Raw genomic sequence first — 21,539 nt, 5'->3', positions numbered from 1 at the left:
ACTAAACAGCAACAGTAATCCTTAGTATCATTGAGAGCAGAGGCCTTAAGGAGTGAAATGTATTATTCAGAATAATTGCTGAAGAAGGAATCTGGAATACTACTAAATGGCTAATTTCCTTTTTAAGGAGAAAGAAACATTTTTGGGGGTGAATCTGTTTCATATTTTTGAAGAATAAAATTTGCACTATTTTATTTTAAAATCTCTTCGAAATGACTACATGTTTAGTATACTCAGTAATGCTTCATTAATTTCTTATATCTTAGCATAGTGAAAATGAAAATGTTACTCTGTCCATTGTGTCCGAGTCTTTGCAACACCATGTACTGTAGGCCACCAGGCGCCTCTGTCCCTGGGAGTCTCCAGGCAAGAATAGTGGAGTAGGTAGCCATTCCCTTCTCCAGGGTATCTTCCCAACCCAGGGATTGAACTCAGGTCTCCTGCATTGCAGGTGGATTCTTTACCATCTAAGCTACATATCTTAGCATAGTGTCAACAAATAAGATACTCTTTTTTTTTTCTCAGTTATACTGTGTGGTTCTGTTCAGAATGCTCTGCTTATCACAACCGTGGCCCTATTCTCAATTGGCTTTCTTGAGGACAGCTCCCTCAGCCAGCATAGCCAAGCAAATGCTAAAAAGTTGAGCTGTTGTTGTTCAGTCACTAAGTGGTGTCCGTTTGCGACCCCATGGACAGAGGTGCCTGTCCCTCACTATCTCCCCGAGTTTCCCAAAGTCCATGTCCTTTGAGTTGGTGATGAGCTGGTGATGCTATCCATCTGTCTCATCCTCTACTGCCCTCTTCTCCTGCCTTCAATCTGGAGGCAAGGAATGGCAAACCACTCCAACATTCTTGCCATGAGAACTCCATGAACAGTATAGGAAGGCAAAAATTTCAATGAGCGTCTCCAAACATAATCAACCCATAGACAAGTCGTGTGGTAAACAATAAAAATAAAGACTCACTGACTGTGCCTGTTGGATGGTGGTGCTGGTGGTTTAGTCACTCAGTCATGTCCAACCCTTGCGACCCCGTGGACTGGAGCCCGCCAGACTCTTCTGTCCGTGGGATTCTCCAGGCAAGAATACTGGAGTGGGTTGCCATGCCCTCCTCCAGGGGACCTTCTTAACTCAGAGACTGAACCCATGTCTCTTACCTCTACCTTCATTGGCAGGCAGGTTCTTTACCACTGCTGCTGCTGCTGCTAAGTCACATCAGTCGTGTCCAACTCTGTGCAGCCCCATAGATGGCAGCCCACCAGGCTCCTCTGTCCCTGGGATTCTCCAGGCAAGAATACTGGAGTGGGTTGCCATTTCCTTCTCCAGTGCATGAAAGTGAGATGTGAAAGTGAAGTCGCTCAGTCGTGTCCGACTCTTCAGGCCCCCATGGATGCTAGCCACTAGGACCACCGGGAAAGCCCTGGTAGAGGAGAAGGTGAAAGTCGCTCAGTTGTGTCCGACTCTGAGACCCCTTGGGATTCTCCGGCCAGAATACTGGAGTGGGTAGCCTTTCCCTTCTCCAGGGGATCTTCCCAACCCAGGAATCGAACCGGCGTCTCCTGCATTGCAGGTGGATTCTTTACCAATTGAGCTGTCAGGGAAGAGAGGGATCAGCTAAATAGCTGCATCATTGTGCCCAACCTTCTGCCTTCTGTCTTTTTAATTTTTTCGTATCACCTACTGAGTCCCAGGTCTTATTTCCAATTTGCTGAATGACTTCCACTCCCGGCTTATGTGTTCAGTGTTCATCATACCTTCTTTTCATCCTTGAACACATTATCGTCTGTTTCTCCGACTCACCTTTTACCAAGACTTCAAAATTCCTCACCCTCTGTTTCTAATCGGTCACCTTCATCAAAACCCTACTGCTTGTGAAGTTCAGGAGTCTTTCTTCACTTTCTTCCAGAGATGTAAATATCCACGTGTGGTGGTGAATACCTACTGCAGCACAGTGAGAGAATCTAAGGATCGTTCATCGGCTGCTCTGGGAAAGCAGATGAAGGTCATGCAGGCCCTACCGGATGGGCAGAAACAGGCATCTAAAATCCACTCTTGGAGGCAGGGCCCAGGACAAATAGAAATCAGCCAACAAACAAGCAGTGGTTGTGGGATCTTCCAAAACTGAATCCTTGATCCCATTATAGTGTCCTGCCAAAACCATACCCAACAATCCATTCTCAAGCCAGTTTTTTCTTGTTTTTTTAATTGGACTATAGTTGCCTTTCAATGTCATGTTAGTTTCTGCTGTACGATGAACTGAATCAGCCTTATGAATATATATTTCCACTCCCTCTTGGGACTACCCATCCTACCTCTCTAGGTCATCACAGAGCACCAAGCTGAGCTCTCTGTGCCACGCAGCAGCTTCTCACAAGCGACCTGTTTCACACCTGGCAGTGTATATATGTCAACCCCAGTCTCCCAGCTCACCCTACCCTGCCTTCCCCCCCCTCCCCCCGGCCTCCACGTCTCTCTGCATCTGCATCTCTGTTCTTGCCCTGCAGATAGACGCAGCTGTCCCGTTTTCCTAGATCCCACGTGTATGTGGGATCTAGGAAAACAATATATACGGTATTTGTTTTTCTGACTTTCTGGGACTTCATACACTTCCAGAATAATTGTTAAAAAGTTAGATGGCCTCCTCTTAAATTTTCCAGTGTATACCCAGTGTTCACAGGAAAGTGTCTATGCTTTCCCTGGAATATGCTTCCCAGTGTGGCCATGCGTAACAGGTGTAGCCTCCTCCCTCCTCCCTTTCCACAGCTGTACCTCAAGCCTGTTTGTTGTTTTCTGCTCCTTGCCTAGTTTTCCTGTCCCACTTTCATCTTTTCCCATCATCCCTGGAAGTTTTTTTTTGTATCCTCAAATCCAGCAAAGTTTTCAAGATCCACCTAGTTGGAATTTTTGGAGTGGCTGTGAGAAATATCACTAGAAGAGATCTTAGCCATCCCACCCAGCTCTCTTCCCACCCAGGGTCTCCACCGAGTTAAGGGAGAAGAACTGTATTTCCGCCCTTCCACCTCCACTCTGAGGGCTCACCCCGTGGCGAGCGCCCTGCAGTGCTCATTACTGAGGCTGCCTGCTGTATACCTCGCTACCTATAACGCTTTGGGAGTTTTGTTTCAGAATGCAAGTTTGCACAGACTTCGCTTTGGGGATTTAGTTTCCTCTCGTGAGTCACGCGGGCTTCCAGGTGGCACTAGTGGTGAAGAAAGCAAAGGTATTAGTTGCTCAGTCATGTCCATGTCTGTGTGACTCCAGGGACTGTAGCCTGCCCGCCAGGCTCCTCGGTCCATGGAGGTCTCGAGGCAAGAATACTGGAGCGAGTAGCCATTTTCTTCTCCAGGGGATCTTCCTGACCCAGGGAATGAACCTAGGTCTCCTGCATCACAGGCAGATTCTTTACCGTCTGAGCCACCAGGGAAGTCCCTACCAATGCAGGAGAAATAAGAGATGTGGGTTCGATCTCTGGGTCGGGAAGATCCCCTGGAGGAGGGCATGGAAACCCACTCCAGTGTTCCTGCCTAGACTCCCATGGACAGAGGAGCCTGGTGGGCTACAGTCCACGGGGTCAGAAAGAGCCGGACACGACTGAAGTGACTTGGCACACACGCATCCACAGTGAGCTGCATTCCACCATCAGCAATGAACAGATGACGTGCCCCCCCAGTGCCTGTCTCACAGATTTGCTCCGTGGCGCTCACAGACAGTACCAACTGTTCTTCCTGTTGACTGCCAAAATAAGTCAGCAGTTGGGAAGGAAAAAAAAACAACTATGAATTATGGAAAATAACTGGGGAGACAGAATGGCAGTACAATGGGGGGAAAGCACCAGTTCTCTGTGGCCACCCACTCAAGTGCCTGCCTCGTACCTCAACCAACGAAAAGAAAGCTAAATGAAGGAGGACATCTAGTCAACCAGGAGCCTCGGGAACAGGAGAGTGGAGAGGGCTTTCCCTGCCCGTTCCAAGAGCTAGCCCGGCTGCGGAAATGCAAGATTCGGGTCTCAATCTCTTGCAAAACTGTGTTTCATGAAGACAGCAAACTGGCCTATAGGAAAGCTAGATGGAAAGATTCTTGTTGTTCAGTCACCAAGTCATCTCAGACTCTTTGTGACCCCATGGACTGTAGCACGCCAGGCTTCCCTGCCCTTCACTATTTCCCTGAGCTTGCTCAAACTCATGTCCATGGAGTCAGTGATGCCATCCAACCATCTCATCCTCTGTTGTCCCCTTCTCCTCCTGCCCTCAATCATTTCCAGCATCAGAGTCTTTTCTAACGAGTTGGCTCTTTGCATCAGGTGGTCAAATTATTGGAACTTCAGTTTCAGCATCAATCCTTCCAAGGAATATTCCGGGTTGATTTCCATTAGGATTGCCTGGTTTGATCTCTGTAAAATGACAAAGTACGTCTGGAGTCAATTCAGTTTCCACGTGAAAAGCTTCATAACGTCACCTCGGGCTCCGCATTCTGATGGCCCGTCTGACCTGTCAGCCTCTCTGATACCTAATGGTGTTTAGACCCGTGCCAGCCTCGTGTCCCTGTGAGGTCGGCCACAGGCTGCAGGGGTCAACGTGTCAGTGCCCACAGCCCATGCTTGGGAGTGCGCGTTCCATGGTGTCTGTCTCCAGTGCTAAGGAGATGACTGTGAACAGTATCACAAGGTCTGCCCGAGCCGTATTTTTTTATCTAACAGGACATCCCCTCTGAGCATCCACAGCCCCTTCATCTTAGTATTTCCCAGGCTCTTCTGCAGTGATTCGCTTCTGCTTCCCCTTAGAGACTGTGAGCATTTCCATCGTGAAGGACAGTCCTCACACCTACCCCAGTCCTGTGAATTCTTAGAAAATAAGCACAACACACCGGAAAATTACCGTAAAAATGCACGGCTCTGGCTTGTTATGTGCTTTTAAGAACATTCTCTGGCAGCTGTGTTCATCGATAGTGGAGCATTTGGACCAACTTGCCTACCACCAGAGCTTTTAGTAGAAGCTGATTCGGTAACACGCCTAAATTCCCTTTTTAAAAACCCTAAACAAGGGTGTTCACGCTGTAGCCGCTGTTCAGGCAGACCTCGAGAAGGTTATTGCTGGGAGACTGTGTGGAGGTGCTTTACTTTTGTGCTGCGGTTCTGTAGTTGCAGTTGTGTAAACATTGGGTTTATAATGATTTATGGAGTAGTTGGAAAAAATCATCGACATGAACAGATCCACGTGTCAGGTTTAAGTAGGTTTTGTTTATGGTTTTTGTTTGTTCATTTTTTTCCCTTTTCACAGGCTTGCCCTCCTGACTGTGAGTTGAGGAAAGAAAAGGATTGAAAAAGAGGAAAGATAAGAGTTTAGCTCTGGAACTTGGGAATTCATTTATGGGAATGGCTGTATCTTCCAATAAAGAGTCAAGACCAGTGTTTTTCTTTCGACTGCCTGGTGCAGCCACCCCAACTGTAGTGGATGGGTATTTGCAAACATTAGTGACACTGTTTACAGACAGCAAACATACTTATTAGGGCAAAAGCTTTGAGATTTTGATTAAGTGGAAAACTGTTTTAAAAAAATAGAAGAGGTACTGGAATTACTTTTGTTAGCTTTGCTCCTGCTAATCCTTTTCTGAAAAAAAAAAAATCTCTTGCCTGAATATTTTCCCATTGTTATTTTGGCATCTTCCTGCTGCTAAATGTCTCCCTGCTGTTTGCGTTTTAGATTGGAGTTCGGAAAGTGTTCCTGAAATACTGGCACGCCAGCCAGCTGAACGATCTGTGCCGCCAGCTGCAGAGAAAAATTATCACCTGCCAAAAAGGTAACAGTCACACACCTCACAGTCACAGTTCTGAACTTTGCTGAACTGTGAAATACAAGCCATCGAGTGAACCCCCACATTTAAATCTTCGGGGGTCCTACGGTAGAGAGGACCCTGCCATGGCCCTACGTCTGTCCATCCCGTGGCGCCACCTTCGGGCAAATCAGTCGGTTTCCGGAGTTCAGAAAGCACTGCCGCTAAGTTGGCTGTTTGCCTGTCTCTAGGTCAGAGTGTGCAAACGTGGCTTATGCTTTACTTGATGGTCATCCCATCTGCAGTTCTGTACCTCACTGTCACCTAAGCCATAATTTGGAAGAGGCGATACACGTATCTTTTAATGGATGCATCCCTCACCTTGAAAATGGGCTTCCCTGTTGGCTCAGTGGGTAAAGAATGCACCTGTAATGCAGGAGACACAGGAGACAAGGGTTTGATCCCTGGGTTTGGAAAGATCCCCTGGAGGAGGAAATGGCAATATTCTTGCCTGGAAAATCCCATAGACAGAGGACCCTGGCAGGCTACAGTCCATGGGGTCGGAAAGAGTCAGACACGCTGAAGTGACTGATCACGCTCATACGGACACCTTGAAAATACCCAGTTTGTTGATCCTCCAAGAAGCACAGGAGTAGGAGAGTGTGCCTCCGAGCCTGCAGTGGGGAAAAGCCCCAGGTGATACTTGGGCGCAGCTCTGCATTCAGATTCCTGGGCTACTCCTGCAGTCAGCCTCTGGCAGCCACTCCTCCAAACCCCAGACCACGTGGCCGGCTCTCTGCTTGGTCCCCTGAGGTCACTTTGACCAGCCTAGAAATGGGGGTGGTGGGAGGAGCCTCCGGTGAGGATGGGGCCAACTCCCAGCTGTGTGCGCTCCTTGCTTCTGTCCAGGTTAGGCTGATCTGGCCTCCTTTGTGGACTTCCCTGGTGGCTCAGATGTTAAAGAATCTGCCTGCAGTGCAGGAGACACAGATTAGATCCCTGGGTTGGGAAGATCCCCTGGAGAAGGGAGTGGCAACACATTCCAGTATTCTTGCCTGGAGAATCCTATGGACAGAGGAGCCTGGTGGGCTACAGTTTATGGGGTTGTAAAGAGTCGAACACAACTGAGTGACTAAGCCACGTATAGTTTACATACACAGTGTAGGGAAAGGCTGGGCTCCCAGGTCTGCTCTTGACCACGACCTTTGCAGTTCCTGTTTGTGTGGTCAGACCTGGCATCCCCCCCGGGAGCTGGTGAGAAATGCAGTCTCAGGCCCCGCCCGCACCAGACCCCCTGAGTCTGATGTGTATTTGCAGCCTCAGGCTGGAGGTGGGACTGAGTATGCTAGCCCCTGGGCTGTGGAGTCAGTCCTTCATTATACACATCACTCTTTCGGGGCTTCCTTGGTAGCTCAGATGATAAAAAGTCTGCTCGCAATGTGGGAGACCCAGGTTTGATCGCTGGGTTGGGAAGATACCCTGGAGGAGGAAATGGCAACCCACTCCAGTATTCTTGCCTGGAAAATCCCATGGGTGGAGGAGCCTGGCAGGCTACAGTCCATGGGGTCTCAAAGAGTTGTATATGACTGAGCAACTAACATGTACTTTCTCCTGGAACTTGTAATTAGAGGACTGTGCACTCTGCCCTCCAGCAGGGGTGCCCACTAGAAGTGCCTCCTCGAGTTGGTTACCAGTGTTAAGTCGCTGAGCCCTGCAGAGCTGAAACAAGAAATGAGCAGAACAGTGGTTCTTTCCTTACCTCTAATGATAAAAATCGAGAATGGGTTTTTAAAAATGGCATCAAGATAAAAACCATAATTTTCTATTGCATAAATGAAGTAATGGCTGTAAAAGCATTTTTTGGGAAAATTTACAGGCTCTTCAATGCAAAGTATTTAATTATTGATTTTTATTTTTACATCTCTTGGAACCGTAGCTTCGGTCTTTTTTGCATACGTGAAATCCACTCAGAAGTTATAGCATCTGGAGTTATTTCCAGTTTTTCAAGAGTTCTCAATTTTTCCTTATAAATATTAGGTGGAAGAAAGCTGTAACTTTCAGTCTTAAGTTTAATCATTTCGATTGCAGATTATTCCCAACGGAAGGTTTCCTCTGACTGGAGGAAAACTTTACCCTGCATGGAGTTGTCAGAAAGAGACAGAATCAATTACCTATTTGTGGCAGATCTAGTTCATTAGTTGTCTAGTAGTAAAGATGCCACATTTTAGCAACTCCTACAATTTAAAAAAATTTTTTCAAAGATCACTGGCGTGAAGTCCGGGAAAACAAAGCCTGAACAGTAGACAGCGGATTCCCAGGTGAACACAAAGCCAATGAATTGTCCTTCTGCAGTCAGAGGGCGGAAATCTGGCTTGTCCGCGTTAACCATCTCTTTATTCTGAGAGACTGACATCTGAATATACCCTCCCCTTCAGCTTCCGAACGTCACAGTCTCTCTTTTTTAAATGAGTGAGTCAACTGGCCAGTTTGAGGCTTTCTGCTTCTCTCTCCCTGTGCCTGTCACATGGTTAATATTTCTGCATTTTATTCTGCATTTTATATTCCTGAAGTCTGATGGTACCTTTCACTGTTTAATCTTTTTCTCTTTTAGATTAATTCAGCATGACTGTTTCTACAGTTAATACAACCACATTCCAAAGTAACTAAACATTTAGTATTGCCGTCTGAAAAAAAAAAAAAAGGCCTTGAGCATTTTAGACATCTGTATATATTTTGCCTCTGAAGCCACAATTGTAGAAAGTTGTGTTCACCTTCCCACCCTTTAAAATATTTTAAAATTTATTTTTATTAACCAAAAACATTTTGTACTGTGGTATAGCTGATTAACAATTTGAGTAGAGTCAGGGTATCTAAGTAAATATCCTACACATATGTAGATACCCACACATTTATCCTCCATAGCCAGGAAATATTTTAAAACACTTAATGTTTTGCAGGGTAATTTCCTCCCTACAGAGGAGAACAGAGTGTCTTTATACCACATTTGGAGAAGGGAATGGCAGCCCACTCCAGTATTCTTGCCTGGAGGACCCCATGGACAGAGGAGCCTGGCGGGCTGCAGTCCATGGGGATTGCAAAGAGTCGGACATGACTGAGCGACTGCGCACATGCCCGCATTAATTTTCCCTACAATTATAGCTCTTCCTATAATCCAAACAACTCCTTCTAGTCTTAGAAACAGACTGGGAAGAGACGCATCTGGGCATCTAACTGGAATCCCCCCACCCCCCACACCTGTCAGAGCCTCCCTGAGCAGGGCCCATCCTATTTCTTGAACTTGCCCAGGGACTGGAAACTGACCGTCTTTCCCATGACATGCCTGATCCATTTACCAGCTTTGCTCATTGTTTGAAATTTCTCCCTCGTATTGATCCCAAACACACTTCTTTACACCTTCCCTGTTGTGATCCGATCTGGAGAGCTACAGAGCATGTCTCCAGGGCTGCATGATGGAGTTTGACCTCGTAAGAGCAGAGATTTGAACCCTGGCCTCTACTGTTGGTTGGCTGTGTCTACTTGGAGGAATTTTCTTAACCTCAGTAAGCTTCTGTTTCTTTGGGTACAAAATGAAGATTTATTGTTGTTGTTGAGTTGCTAAGTCATGTCAGATTCTTTGCAACCTCATGGCTCTAGCCCGCCAGGCTCCTTCGCCTGTTGGATTTCCCAGGCAAGAATACTGGAGTGGGTTGCCATTTCCTTCTCCAGGGAAGCTTCCCAACCCAGGGATCGAACCCATGTCTCTTGCATCTCCTGTATTGGGAGGAAGATTCTTTACCACTAGGGCCACCTGGAAAGCCCACAGAATGAAGGGGTGGGTACATCAGTGATCGTTGAGTTTGGGCCTTGAAAGACGGGATGGGGTGCCTGGCATGTGGCAGTGCCTTTGAACAGCGGGCATGATTTTTCTTTGCACGTCTTACATTTGTTACTGACATATTAGTGATTTCAAAGTGTGTTCACCCACCTGTTTTTCCCCGATTCTTGTATGTTTTTCTAGCCCTGCTTCCCCAGAAAGCAGAAGGATGCCCCATATTCCTACACAATCTCTTCCAGAGCCTTAAATGCAGAGCTGGTTTTTCTAGGAGTTAAATCCCAGTCCTGTGAACAGTATGTGCTTGACATTCTCAGAGATTACTTCCAGGGGCCTCAGAGGTTTCCATTATAATCTGATATAATGCAGTTGGTGCACTGGGGACACACCCAGAATCCTCTGGGGTTTGGACTTCCTTCCATCAATGTCCAGACCATGACCACAGAAGGCGGGAGCTTTGCTAGGATATTACCTGCTCAGTCAGGGTAAGGGTTTTTACCTCCACTGCTGTCATTCCTAAACGTGTGGGTATCCTTTCTAAGACAACATTAGAATGTTCCAGTAAAGTCTTAGACTGGGTGAAGAATATTTTATCTTAGAGCTCTTCAGACTTGATGTCTTCCCTGGTGGCTCAGATGGTAAAGATTCTGCCTGCAATGTGGGAGACCTGGCTTGGAACCCTGAGTTGGGAAGATCCCCTGGAGGAGGAAATGGCAACCCCACTCCAGTATTCTTGCCTGGAGAATCCCATGGACAGAGGAGCCTGGCGGGCTGCAGTCCATGGGGTCGCAAAGAGTCGGACACGACTGAGCGACTAACACTTATTCTTAGACATGATGTATCTGTGGCTTGTTGGTGTACGTCTGGATTTCTGACCCACGGTTGTGTTCTTTCACTGAAGTGGTCAGAGGATTTTTAGCTCGCCAGCACTTGGATCAGAAAAGGAGAGTCCGGCAGCAGGAGGTCACGTCCATCAACAGCTTCCTGCAGGTCACAGAGGACCTGGGGCTGAAGACCTATGACGCCCTGGTCGTTCAGAACGCCTCGGACATAGCCCGCGAGAATGACCGGCTCCGGAACGAGATGAACACTGCTTTCCACAAAGAGAAGCTGGAGGCCAGGGGCAAGCAGGAGGAAGGCCCCAAAAGGTAAAGGCGGGTGGCGTCCAGCTTCCGTCACCCACGTGGTTCATCGGGGTGGGGAGGGGCAAGAAAATGCCCGTAGTGCTTTTAAAATATTTTTTTTATATGACCATTTTCAGAGTCCTCATTGAGTCTGTTGCGATATTGCTTCTGTTTCATATTTCGGTATTTTGGCCACGAAGCCAGTGGGATTTTAGCTCCTTCACCCAGAGATCAGACCCACACCCCGTGGCTTTGGAAGGCCAAGTCTTAACCACAGGACCCCCAAGGGAGTCCCCGTGCTGACAGCTCTCCATGTAAAGTTCAATCACATGTGACCACAGGGAGAAGGACACTCACATATGCTTGCCCACTGTGTAAAGTGAAACCTCCTGCCCTCTGAAAGGACACATTGCTTGGGCTTTCCTTCTAGAAAATGGATGCTCCGTGTGTTAGTTCAGGTCATGGGAAATAATTGCTGCACTAATGCCCGCATCATTTGCCACCTCAAGCACCAAGATTTTTTTTTTTTTTTTAATTTTTTACTTCATTATGTATCAGCCGTGCTGGGTCTGTGTTGCCGCACTGGTTTTCCCTGGTTGCGGTGAGCGGGTATCGAGGGCCACCCGCAAGGTGCAGTGAGTGGGCTTCTCATCATGGCGGTTTCTCTTGTTGGGGAGCACAGGCTCTAGGGCTCCGGCTCAGGAGTTGTGGAGCCCAGGCCAAGGTGTCCCACAGCATGTGAGATAATCTGGGGCTGGGGATCGAACCCATGTCCTCTGCATTGGCAGACGAATTATTTACCACTGGGCCACCAGGGAAGTCCGTCACCAACCAAGTTTCAAGTCATCTAATATTTCCATCTTAGCAAAACTGTGCAGCCGGGGTCTCGACATCTTTACACAAGTGTCATATGTATAAATAAGGCTGACTCACGGAAACGTCTGAAAATTTGACCCCCAAAATGGAGAAGCCGCTCTAAAAACATGAAAGCAGTGAACTTGATCAGTGGTGGCCTATATTATATTTCCTTTAGAAAGCTTTCTCATCTTCTTTGCCAGTAAGGAAAGCTTCAGGGAAAGCTTTTAGAGTTTGTAGTGGATGCTGAGCTTGAAATAGACAAGTGAAAAAATCCAGGTCCTTCTCCACGTCACCACTCTTGTCTCTCTGTGACAAATGAAGACACTCGTGACTGATAGCCCTCCCTAGTCCTTTCCATCCTAATTTGCTGTCAGGAAGATTTCTTTTCCCCAGACTTCTAGCTTTTTATTTCGTCTTTGGGCCCAGCCGATTATCAGTGTATGATAGTTGCAGGCGAATAGCAGTGAAGGGACTCAGCTATACACATACACGGATCCATTCTCCCCCAGCCCCCTCCCATCCAGGCTGCCACTGTGACACTGAGCCCCACGTGCTCTACAGTAGATCCTTGTCGGCTTTCCACTTTGAATATAGCAGTGTGTACATGACCTTCCCAAAGTCTCAGGGAGATCCTTCTCCCTAGGAACACAGCAATATCTAGTTGCTCCTCACTGCAGATGACCACCCCCCTCGGCCTTGACTGCGATGTCAAATGATTTTTTATTAAAGTGGAAATGGTGGTGTGTCTCTCACTAATTAGCTTCAAATATCTCAGTGATTAAATGCTGAAAAAAGTCCCTTTGTACGGAAAACTGTAATTAAACATTACAGGGAAAACAAATTATCCTCCGAGTGCCACACTTTCATCTTCAGCTCGTTCATTTCCTACATGGGCGTCTGATCTGCCTGGCAGTGCATCCCAGCCCTGTTGGTTCTCTGCCACACAAAGATATAATTATAAAAACAAATGCTCCGAGACTCCTTGTGAAATGAACGCATTGGCATCTCCCTCGCACACGATTACATTGACATGTGAAGCCAGAAGGAAATTTTTTTTTAACCAGATAACTATTAATTTTATATGACTTCCAGAATAATATTTATTATTTTCTCTGCTGGAGCTAAACAGCCACCCCAATTTCTCAATTTCATCATGTATTCATTTGCCTGCTATAAAATTAAGTGAAGAAGTATTCGTCTATTTATTTATTGAATACCAGCAGTTCACTTGGCATTGGGCAACCAGATGGAGCCACAGAAGAAAAATAACAATTCTGCACATAATTAAATAATTGCTGATGGAATTTAAATGGCAAGGGAAAGAAAGAGAGAGACAGGGAAGATTAAAATCTTTGATCATTTTAAGTATATACTCTTTTGCAAGGATGAACAGTGATGAACTCCCAGAAGTTGATGCATCAGTAACTCTGCTAAGATGGATTTCCCAGAAATTATCATTCAGATTGAAATTCTGGTTTTTTGATTTGCTTAATAATCGGAGTGTGAAAAATTGACTCAGCGAATGCCTAATGGCAAACGTGGCACTCCTTGAGACGTCTTGGTTTGGGTGAGATGTTTTTCTGAAGTAATCATGGTGAGGTTTGCACGTGCTTATCTGTCGGGAAGCGGGGCTGGAAGGATGGAGGGGCTGCCTCTAGAGGTACCGGCCTTGGGTACCGGAGCGCCGCAGGCACCCTCCAGCCTGGCGGGAAGGCTGAATTACCCGAGGGCCGAGATGACGTGTGCTTGAGCGGTGCACTGCTGCCATCTGAGCGATGCCTTTGGGTCCCTCCGCTGGGGCTCTGTGTGTTCACTCTCTCCCCCCAGGGCTGAAGACAAGAGTGGACCCAGGCGCCTCCACTGCAGCCCCGTCCCAGCCCCCGCGGCAGCGGACGGCCTGGCCCAGGCCCTGGCCGGCCTGTCCCCCAGGCCTTCTCTGCACTCGGCGTTCAGCCTGGATGACGGCGGCGGCCTCCCGTCGCCACGGAAACAGCCTCCGCCCAAGCCAAAGAGGGACCCCGCCACGCGGCTGAGCGCCTCCTACGAGGCTGTGAGCGCCTGCCTGTGGGCTGCGGCCAGGGACTCGGCGAGTGAAGGTCAGCCCTGGGGGAGGAGGGGGCTGCCCGCTGGGTTATGGATGCTTGACTTCCGGCCTTTGGGTGCCCCGTGCAGCGCTGCCGCCCTGGTATATTTTTAATAGAATTAAATCCATCCTTGGCTTGCCAGGGGCCCCTTAATCATTAAAGATAAAGAATATTAATTCAAATCTCTAAGCCTCTTAGGGAAAAGCTACTTATATATCGCTTTCCTTCACTCCTATCCCGACTTCCACATCCAATGAGGCGCCTCAAACAGAACAGTTCAGAAAGTCGGTCGCTAGTCCATGTAAAGTTTTGCGAATTAGAAAGCTAAAGAGATTCATCCAGCTTCCCTGTTATCACAATCTAATTAAAAATTAAGCCTGCTTCATCTGCACACAGTAAGTGAAGGGATTCACGCAGGGGAGAAACGTGACTCGGCAGAACTCAGTGAGTGACATTTTGGAGACCAGACAACAAAGCTTCTGAGTTGGTGGCCTGGACACATTTATGCGAGACCACACTTTATTCTCAAGTAAACTTATCATAGGTTAGTTCATGTGGTATTGTTGCTTAATTACTAATTTTTAGAATTATGAAGTACAGAGGCAGTCATTCTTTGCAGAATATTTTAACAACATCACAGATTTTAGCTATCACCCTTGGAATGTGAGGCCCTATTCTAGGCCCAGGAGGATGCACAATATATGAAACAAAGATACCTTTCCTCCTGGGGCCTGCACTCTAGTCGGGGAGACAGATGGAAAACACGAGAGACAGATAAATACGCAGAGTATTTTAGAAGACCGCAGCTGCAGGGGGAAATAGAGGAAGAGGTGGTGGTGCTCGGTGAGACTCCAGTTGAGATGGCGGCATAGGTTTCATTGGAAAATATTACATGAACAGAGGAGGGAACACAAACTCTTTGGTAAATAAATGAGCCAAAAATGCAAAAGCTCAGCAAAGCCATAAGTTCATCTTTGACACCAAGGAGATGGGCAGACCATGGACCAGAAATCTGGTCTGTGAGATCTTTCACAGCAAGTACTTGACCCTAGTAATCTTCAAAGATGCTCTTCATCCATTACTTTATAAAGAATAGATCTTCAGGAGAATTTTTTTTTTAATTGCTGTTGTCATGTGTGAGTCATGTTACAGCAATGCTTAGATGGAGATGAAGGAGAAATTTGTTACTTTGGGGAGAAGAGGGCAAATGTGTGTTTTCAGCATCATGATAATAAGGGACACAGAAAAGCACGAGAGAGACTGTTCTGGAGGAGAGCCTTCGGGTGGATTTAGACATGAACATCAATAGAAGAGGCCTTCCAAAGGAACAAGCCCTTTTCTTCTTCCCAGCATCCAAGACAAACTAGAAGGGTCTTACAGTCTCTGCAAGTCCTGAATACACTCCCTGAGAAGGTAGACCAGGCCCCACTTCACCAGTATTGCTTGTAGATTTCTGCAGCGGGTTATAGAGAAGATTGCTGTGGTTGAAATCAAACTGGGGCCGGGGAGCTATGTTAGGAAAGGAAGAATAGCATCTAAAAGGCTAAGCCTAATGAGGCGGGAGGGGCTTCCCAGGGCCAAAGAACCACCTGCCCGTGCAGGAGACATAAGAGACACAGGTTCGATCCCTGGGTCGGGAAGATCCCCTGAGGAGGGCATGGCAACCCCTCCAGTATTCTTGCCCGGAGAATCCCATGGACAGAGGAGCCTGGTGGGTTACGGTCCATGGGGGTCACAAAGAGTCATATATGACTGAAGCAGCTTAGCACAGCACAGCACAATGAGATGGGAAAATGTAAAAAACAGACTCAGGACGGCATCATAAATTGAAAACAAAAATAATAAACAAGATGGAAAATTTGCAATCTTGTATATAAGATGGGGCCCCAACCAAATTTGAACACCATCCATGAACTCTATTAATTTGTATAAACAGACCTTGCAACAGCCTGTAAAGCCTAAATATGCTTTCCGTTTGTGTGTATGTGAGAAGTCTCCCTCCCCTGGAATTGAGAATTTGGAGAAGTCAGGTGCCAACTTGTCACACAGTTGGGAAAGGAGACAAAATGCTGAGGCTGCAGTTGAGAGTCTCTCCTATGTGCAACAAAAAAACAAATGTCAATTTAAAAATATTAGTCAAGAACCACAGGAGATAAAAATATACATAAAAGCAAATGACAGGAAAAAAAAAAGACTAATGAAGAGGAAGCAAGAAAGACCCCAGGTATAAAATCCTGAGATTCCTTCTACATGGAGAATCAGAAAGCTGCTAAATGCTGCCTGTTCAGAAAACATGCTGTGATATCATTAGATTTGAAAGACTTTTATATAAATTATAGGTTCTTGGAACATAATCTCAGCTCACAGGTGGCTCTGAGATGCTTTTGGTATCTCCCCACTGAGGCCCACCCCGGAGGAACTCACATCTTAGAGGCAGGGCCAGTCAATAAATCTGCTACTTCTTCATGAGCCACATTAGTGCTTCTTCCTTAATCCCAAGGGCTTGACAGCCATCGCCATGTCTGAGGCTCCAGGTGAATCCCTGCGTTGAGCAGGGTATTTTAAGTGGGTCTTTAAAGATAGGAAAACTTACCTGTCTGATTGGGTAGAGCAGGTGTGCTGGCTGGCATCTGTCACTCTAGGACTCAGGCTCACGTGCTCCGATCCGCAGCATCTAGCAAACCATCCGTCAGCAGCGGCCCTGGTCTTTAGGCCATCATCGCAGGAGCCGAAGGTGTCCAGAAAGTGCCCCCTCACCACTAGTGGCTCTTTAAGTCTAAAATAATTGAAAGTAAGTAAAGCCTGAACGTTCAGTTTCCCAGTCCTCAGTGCCAGGGACTCAAGAGCTGCTGGTGGGAGGTTTCTTATCGTGACAGAAGCCGATCAGACAGCACTGGTGTTTTTTAAACTGGAGTATAGTAGATTTACAGTGCTTTGTTAGTTTCAGGTGTGCAGCCAAGTGAATCAGTTACACGCGTCCACATAGCCACTCTTTTTCATACTCTTCTCCCATGATGGGTCATTACAGGGTATTGAGTAGAGCTCCTGTACTACACGGTGGATCTTTGTTAGTTACCTCTCCATATACAGTAGTGCGTGTATGTCAGCTCCAATCTCCCGATTTACCCCTGCCCCTCCTTACCTCCTCGGTAATCTTACGTTTGTTGTCTACTGTAACTCTTTAAATCTACTTCCATCTTATAGGTAAGTTCACGTGTACCCCTTTTTTTCAGATTCCATGTATCAGTGATTTCATGTGATACTTGTCTTTCTCTGTCTGACTTAACGTCACTCAGTAGGACAATCTCCAGGTTCATCCTTGTCACTGTATATGGCATTATAGACAGCACTGATTTTTTTTTAACTTTTTATTTATTTAAAGAGAAAAAATTTTTTATTTTTGTACATTTAAAATTTTTTCATGAACCTTCTAAACACTTTTGCTCAATTGAACATATACATCTCTTCAAAGTAAAGATGCTGGAGACTGTAGTGTTGTTTTGACATGCATGCCTGTGTCTCTAGTCGTTCAGTCATATCCGAATTTTTGTGACCATTTGGACTGTATCCCTCCAGGCTCCTCTGTCCATGGGATTCTCCAGGCAAGACTACTGGAGTGGGTTGCATTGCAGGCAGATTCTTTATCTGCTGAGCCAGGAGGGGACTTTAACTCAGAGAAAGTAAAAGTGTGAGTCACAGTCGTGTCCAACTCTTTGCAACCCCATGAACTGTAGCTCTCCAGGACTGTCCATGGGATTCCCCAGGCAAGACTACTGGAGTGGGTTGCATTGCAGGCAGATTCTTTATCTGCTGAGCCAGGAGGGGACTTTAACTCAGAGAAAGTGAAAGTGTGAGTCACAGTCGTGTCCAACTCTTTGCAACCCCATGAACTGTAGCTCTCCAGGACTGTCCATGGGATTCTCCAGGCAAGACTACTGGAGTGGGTTGCATTGCAGGCAGATTCTTTATCTGCTGAGCCAGGAGGGGACTTTAACTCAGAGAAAGTGAAAGTGTGAGTCACAGTCCTGTCCAACTCTTTGCAACCCCATGAACTGTAGCTCTCCAGGACTGTCCATGGGATTCTCCAGGCAAGAATACTGGAGTGGGTTGCCATGCCCTCCTCCAGGGGATCTTCCCGACCCAAGGATCAAACCCAGGTCTCCTGCATTGCAGGCAGATTCTTTACCCTCTGAGCCACCAGGGAAGCGCTTAACTCAGAGCGTCTATGCTAATTTGCCCAAAGAACCCAAAGGCTTTTAGTGGTGGCGCTAGAGTAAATTAGCACTAATTTCCAATTCATGTTTTACCAAAGGGGAATACTGAGTTTTCTGCACCTAGTACTCTGTCACTCCATTATCTGTCTTCTGCAAAAGATAGGAAGGAAATTTGATCACTGCTTGAAATGTGTGAACACCATTCATAAGAACAAGACCACAAATCAAGTTCAAAATCTTTTCTTTCATGAATAAAGCTGCTAAAGAACTCAGAAGGCTGTGGAGTGGAAAGAGATGCAATCGGAGAGTGAGGGTCAAAAACCGTAGAGACGCCAGTAGTTAGGTCACCCTGAAGTAGATTGCTTTATGCCCTTTCCTAGAGGTTTTCACCCAGTGAACATGGTCGTCTGGCCAGGGCTTTTTTTTTTTTTTTTCTCACTATCTTTCTGCCTGAAAAGCTGGAAACAATTTTATGAGCCAGTAAATTTTAACATGTGTTTGCAAACTATTAACAAGTGAGAGCCAACTCTTTGAAAGCACGATTTTTAGAAGTCTAGGATTGTTCTTTGCAAACAGAGACCAGGACGGGAAGAACGGGCGATGACTTCAGTTTTTCTTTGCTGAGAAGCTCCCAGCGGAGAGCTTTTCCCGAGGAGCTGAGTTTCTAAACCCAGCAAGCTGACACTCTCCCCATCACGATGATCACCGGATGGTGAAGCAGCTCAGGACAGGTTTTCTTGGGCAGCTTTCAGCATCGGCATCTGAGCCTGATCGTTTTATTACTGTCTCAGGGTCTGGGCTCATCTCCATGAGGGGCTGTCACTCAGGGTCCTCCACGAAGCCACAGGTGGGAACTGCAGTCACCTGGAAGCTGGTCACTTGCACCTCCCTGGCCCCCGAATGTCTAGGGCCTGGGACTGCTTGTTCGTCTCTGTGTGTAGGGAATCTCTCCACCTGGTTTGTGCAGCATGACAGCTGCAGGGTGGCTGGACTTCTTACACGGACAGTCAGCGTGTCCAAGGCACATGATCCAAGAAAGAGAACGCCCAGTGGTCAGTATATTCCCTTTGATGAGCCTGCCCTGGAAGTTAAACAGCATCACTTCCACCACTTCCATCCACCAGGCAGTCCCAGAGGCACACCCGGATTTAGGAAAGATGAAGTAGATTCTGGGGCTTCCCCAGTGGCTCCAAGGTATTAAGAATCCACCTGCACTATAGCAGACTTGCAGGAGATGTGGGTTCGACCCCTGGGCCAGGAAGATCCCCTGGAAGAGGAAATGGCAACCCACTCTAGTATTCTCGCCTGGAAAATCCTATAGACAGAGGACCTGTTGGGCTACAGTCCATGCGGTCACAAGAGTTGGACACGACTGAGGATGCACATGGGCCACACAAGGTTCTACCTCTTGATGGGACTGGGAACTCGATTGTGGCCAAGTTTTGGAAACTACAGACTGCCTCTGACTGTGGACGAAACAGTTCATGTCGCTCCCACATGCCAGATGCACTCGTGTCTGGGCGCATGCTCAGTCACTCAGTCGTGTCCGACGCTGCGATCCCATGGACGGTAGCCCGCCCAGCAACTCTATCCATGGGATTCTCCAGGAAAGCATCTTGGAGTGCGTTGCCATTTCCTCCTGCAGGGAAGATGCACTCAGTTCAGTTCAGTCGCTCAGTCGTGTCCAACTCTTTGCAACCCCATGAACCACAGCACGCCAGGCCTCCCTGTCCATCACCAACTCCCAGGGTTTACCCAAACCCATGTCCATTGAGTCAGTGATGCCATCCAACCATCTCATCCTCTGTCGTCCCCTTCTCCTCCTGCCCTCAATCTTTCCCAGCATCAGGGTCTTCAAATAAGTCAGCGCTTTACATCAGGTGGCCAAAGTGTTGGAGCTTCAGCTTCAAAGATGCACTCACCCCTCCCCTGAACTCCCCCAAGCCTCACCCCACTATCAAGCTCAAGTCCCAGTTCTGGATCCCACCATGAAAATCAGGTCCAGGAACCCCAGCTGTCCAGGTCAGGCTCCTGGCATGGGCAGCTCCTCTAGGGCTGCCCTTGACCTTAACCACTGAAGGCGGTTACCGGCTCTCCTCACCACTAGCATGTTGCTCGTGCGTTGGTTAGGATTCGGCCCTGGTGCCTAGAAAGTATTTCCCACGGCCGTTTGACCCATGCTCTGGAATCTTGTCTTACCTCGGGGTATTATTTCCTAGACTACAAGAGGCTGCTTCTGTTTGGGGGGTGGTCGTTTTCTCAGCCTGCTTCCTGCTCACAGAATCTGAGGCACCAGAATCCCTTTATCTCGTACTGACCCTTCCTTTTCATTGCGCGCTGACACGATTCCCTTAAAAGCTTTGTTGCGTTTCCTGTGAATCAAATTCTACTCCTTTACCCAAAGCCACATTTACAAATCCCTTTAAGATAATCTCCTCTCTACCTTTTCTTTTTTTCTGAAAAATTTCTGTAGGGCAGTACCCTTAATATTCTTAGACTGTGGTTCTTATATGGCTGTATATCTTATATATACGGTTCTAATATTCTTAGACTGTCCTGTGATTTTGTTTCTTTGAAAGGATCCATGAAACACCACGTCGAATCTTTCTTGGGTCTTAATAAAGTGGTTCATAGTTACAACCTTGGCTTCATCTTCAGATCGTATTTTCCTGAAAATGCCCTGGATTTAATCTCTGCTTACAAGGCATTTCTTAACTTCAAAGTTTTCTGCTATCCGGATGGCCCAGTGAGAAACCATTTTATTTTCAAACTCAGAAATCTCAGGCTCCTTTACAGTTAATAGTTGGTTCTTTCTTTAGCTTATCGCTTCATTCCCATGTTTCCCACAGGAAAGTGGAAGTACCCGGGAGTCCGCTTCTACACGCTGTGTGAAATCTGTCGTAGATCATCCAGTTCCTTAAGCGTGTTGTCTAGCGTCCACGTTACTGCAGGTGACAGGGTTGCTAAGCTGTCCACAAAGGTATAAAGCCAGTTATGATTCCTTCCCCATGCAGCATCTTTCTCACTTCCCTTTAAATCTCACCAGGAGCTTTCTTGAAGGTCACACTTCTGCTAACAGTACCGTCAAGATTTCTCCCATTTCCCAAGGCTCCTGCCAGGCTTTTAAAGTCTGGGTTTCTTGTGAGTAGTAGCACTGCATTCCAGGTTCCAGTATCTGCATTCGCTGTCTGCTGCTACGTGACAAACCTCTCCAAACTTTAGGCCTTCACATGACAAAGACTGCCATTCTCCTCCCTCCTCTGTGTGTGTGTGTGTGTGTGTGTGTATCTCTGTCTGTCAGTCTGTCCCTCTCTCTGCTCTAGTAGTTGGCTGGCTCAGCTAAGCCCTTCTCCTGCAAGCTCTCTCCCAGCTGTAAGCTGTACTTGGACAGTGGCGGGGCCGGGAAAGCCCACAGGCTCAGTTCTTTGGGTCTCTGGAGTCTGGGCTGGGGAAATGCAGACAGCTGAGGCCGGGGCAGATGGTGCTCTGTCATCTCTCTTCTGTCTGGCCTCCCCACAGCAGGGCTGCTTCAGCGTCCGCAGACTTCTCCCGCAGAGATCAGGGCCACAGAGACACAGGTCCCGAGAGAGGAGGAGCCGGGCAGCCTCAGTGGAAGCGCAGCGTTCCTTTCGCCATGTTTTATTCATGGGGCCAGCACA

At 47.2% G+C, this 21,539-nt stretch overlaps 1 protein-coding gene across 1 annotated transcript in view; it reads left to right on the top strand.

Annotated features, from left to right (window-relative positions):
* The window catches only part of MYO16 (myosin XVI), a 478,842-nt gene that overhangs the window by 401,973 nt on the left and 55,330 nt on the right, over positions 1-21,539 (top strand). The window contains exons 29-31 of the mRNA XM_055426698.2: positions 5,699-5,795; positions 10,502-10,748; positions 13,410-13,678. Coding sequence (XP_055282673.2) covers positions 5,699-5,795; positions 10,502-10,748; positions 13,410-13,678 — 613 coding nt within the window. The remainder of the gene's footprint in view (positions 1-5,698; positions 5,796-10,501; positions 10,749-13,409; positions 13,679-21,539) is intronic.

Source organism: Moschus berezovskii, chromosome 13 (genome assembly GCF_049115385.1).
Source record: "Moschus berezovskii isolate FMDL1 chromosome 13, NW_MosBer_1.0, whole genome shotgun sequence".
NCBI classification, from domain to species: Eukaryota; Metazoa; Chordata; class Mammalia; order Artiodactyla; family Moschidae; genus Moschus; species Moschus berezovskii.
The sequence above is the reverse complement of the archived record's forward strand: the minus strand, read 5'-3'. Positions and strand labels throughout refer to the sequence as shown.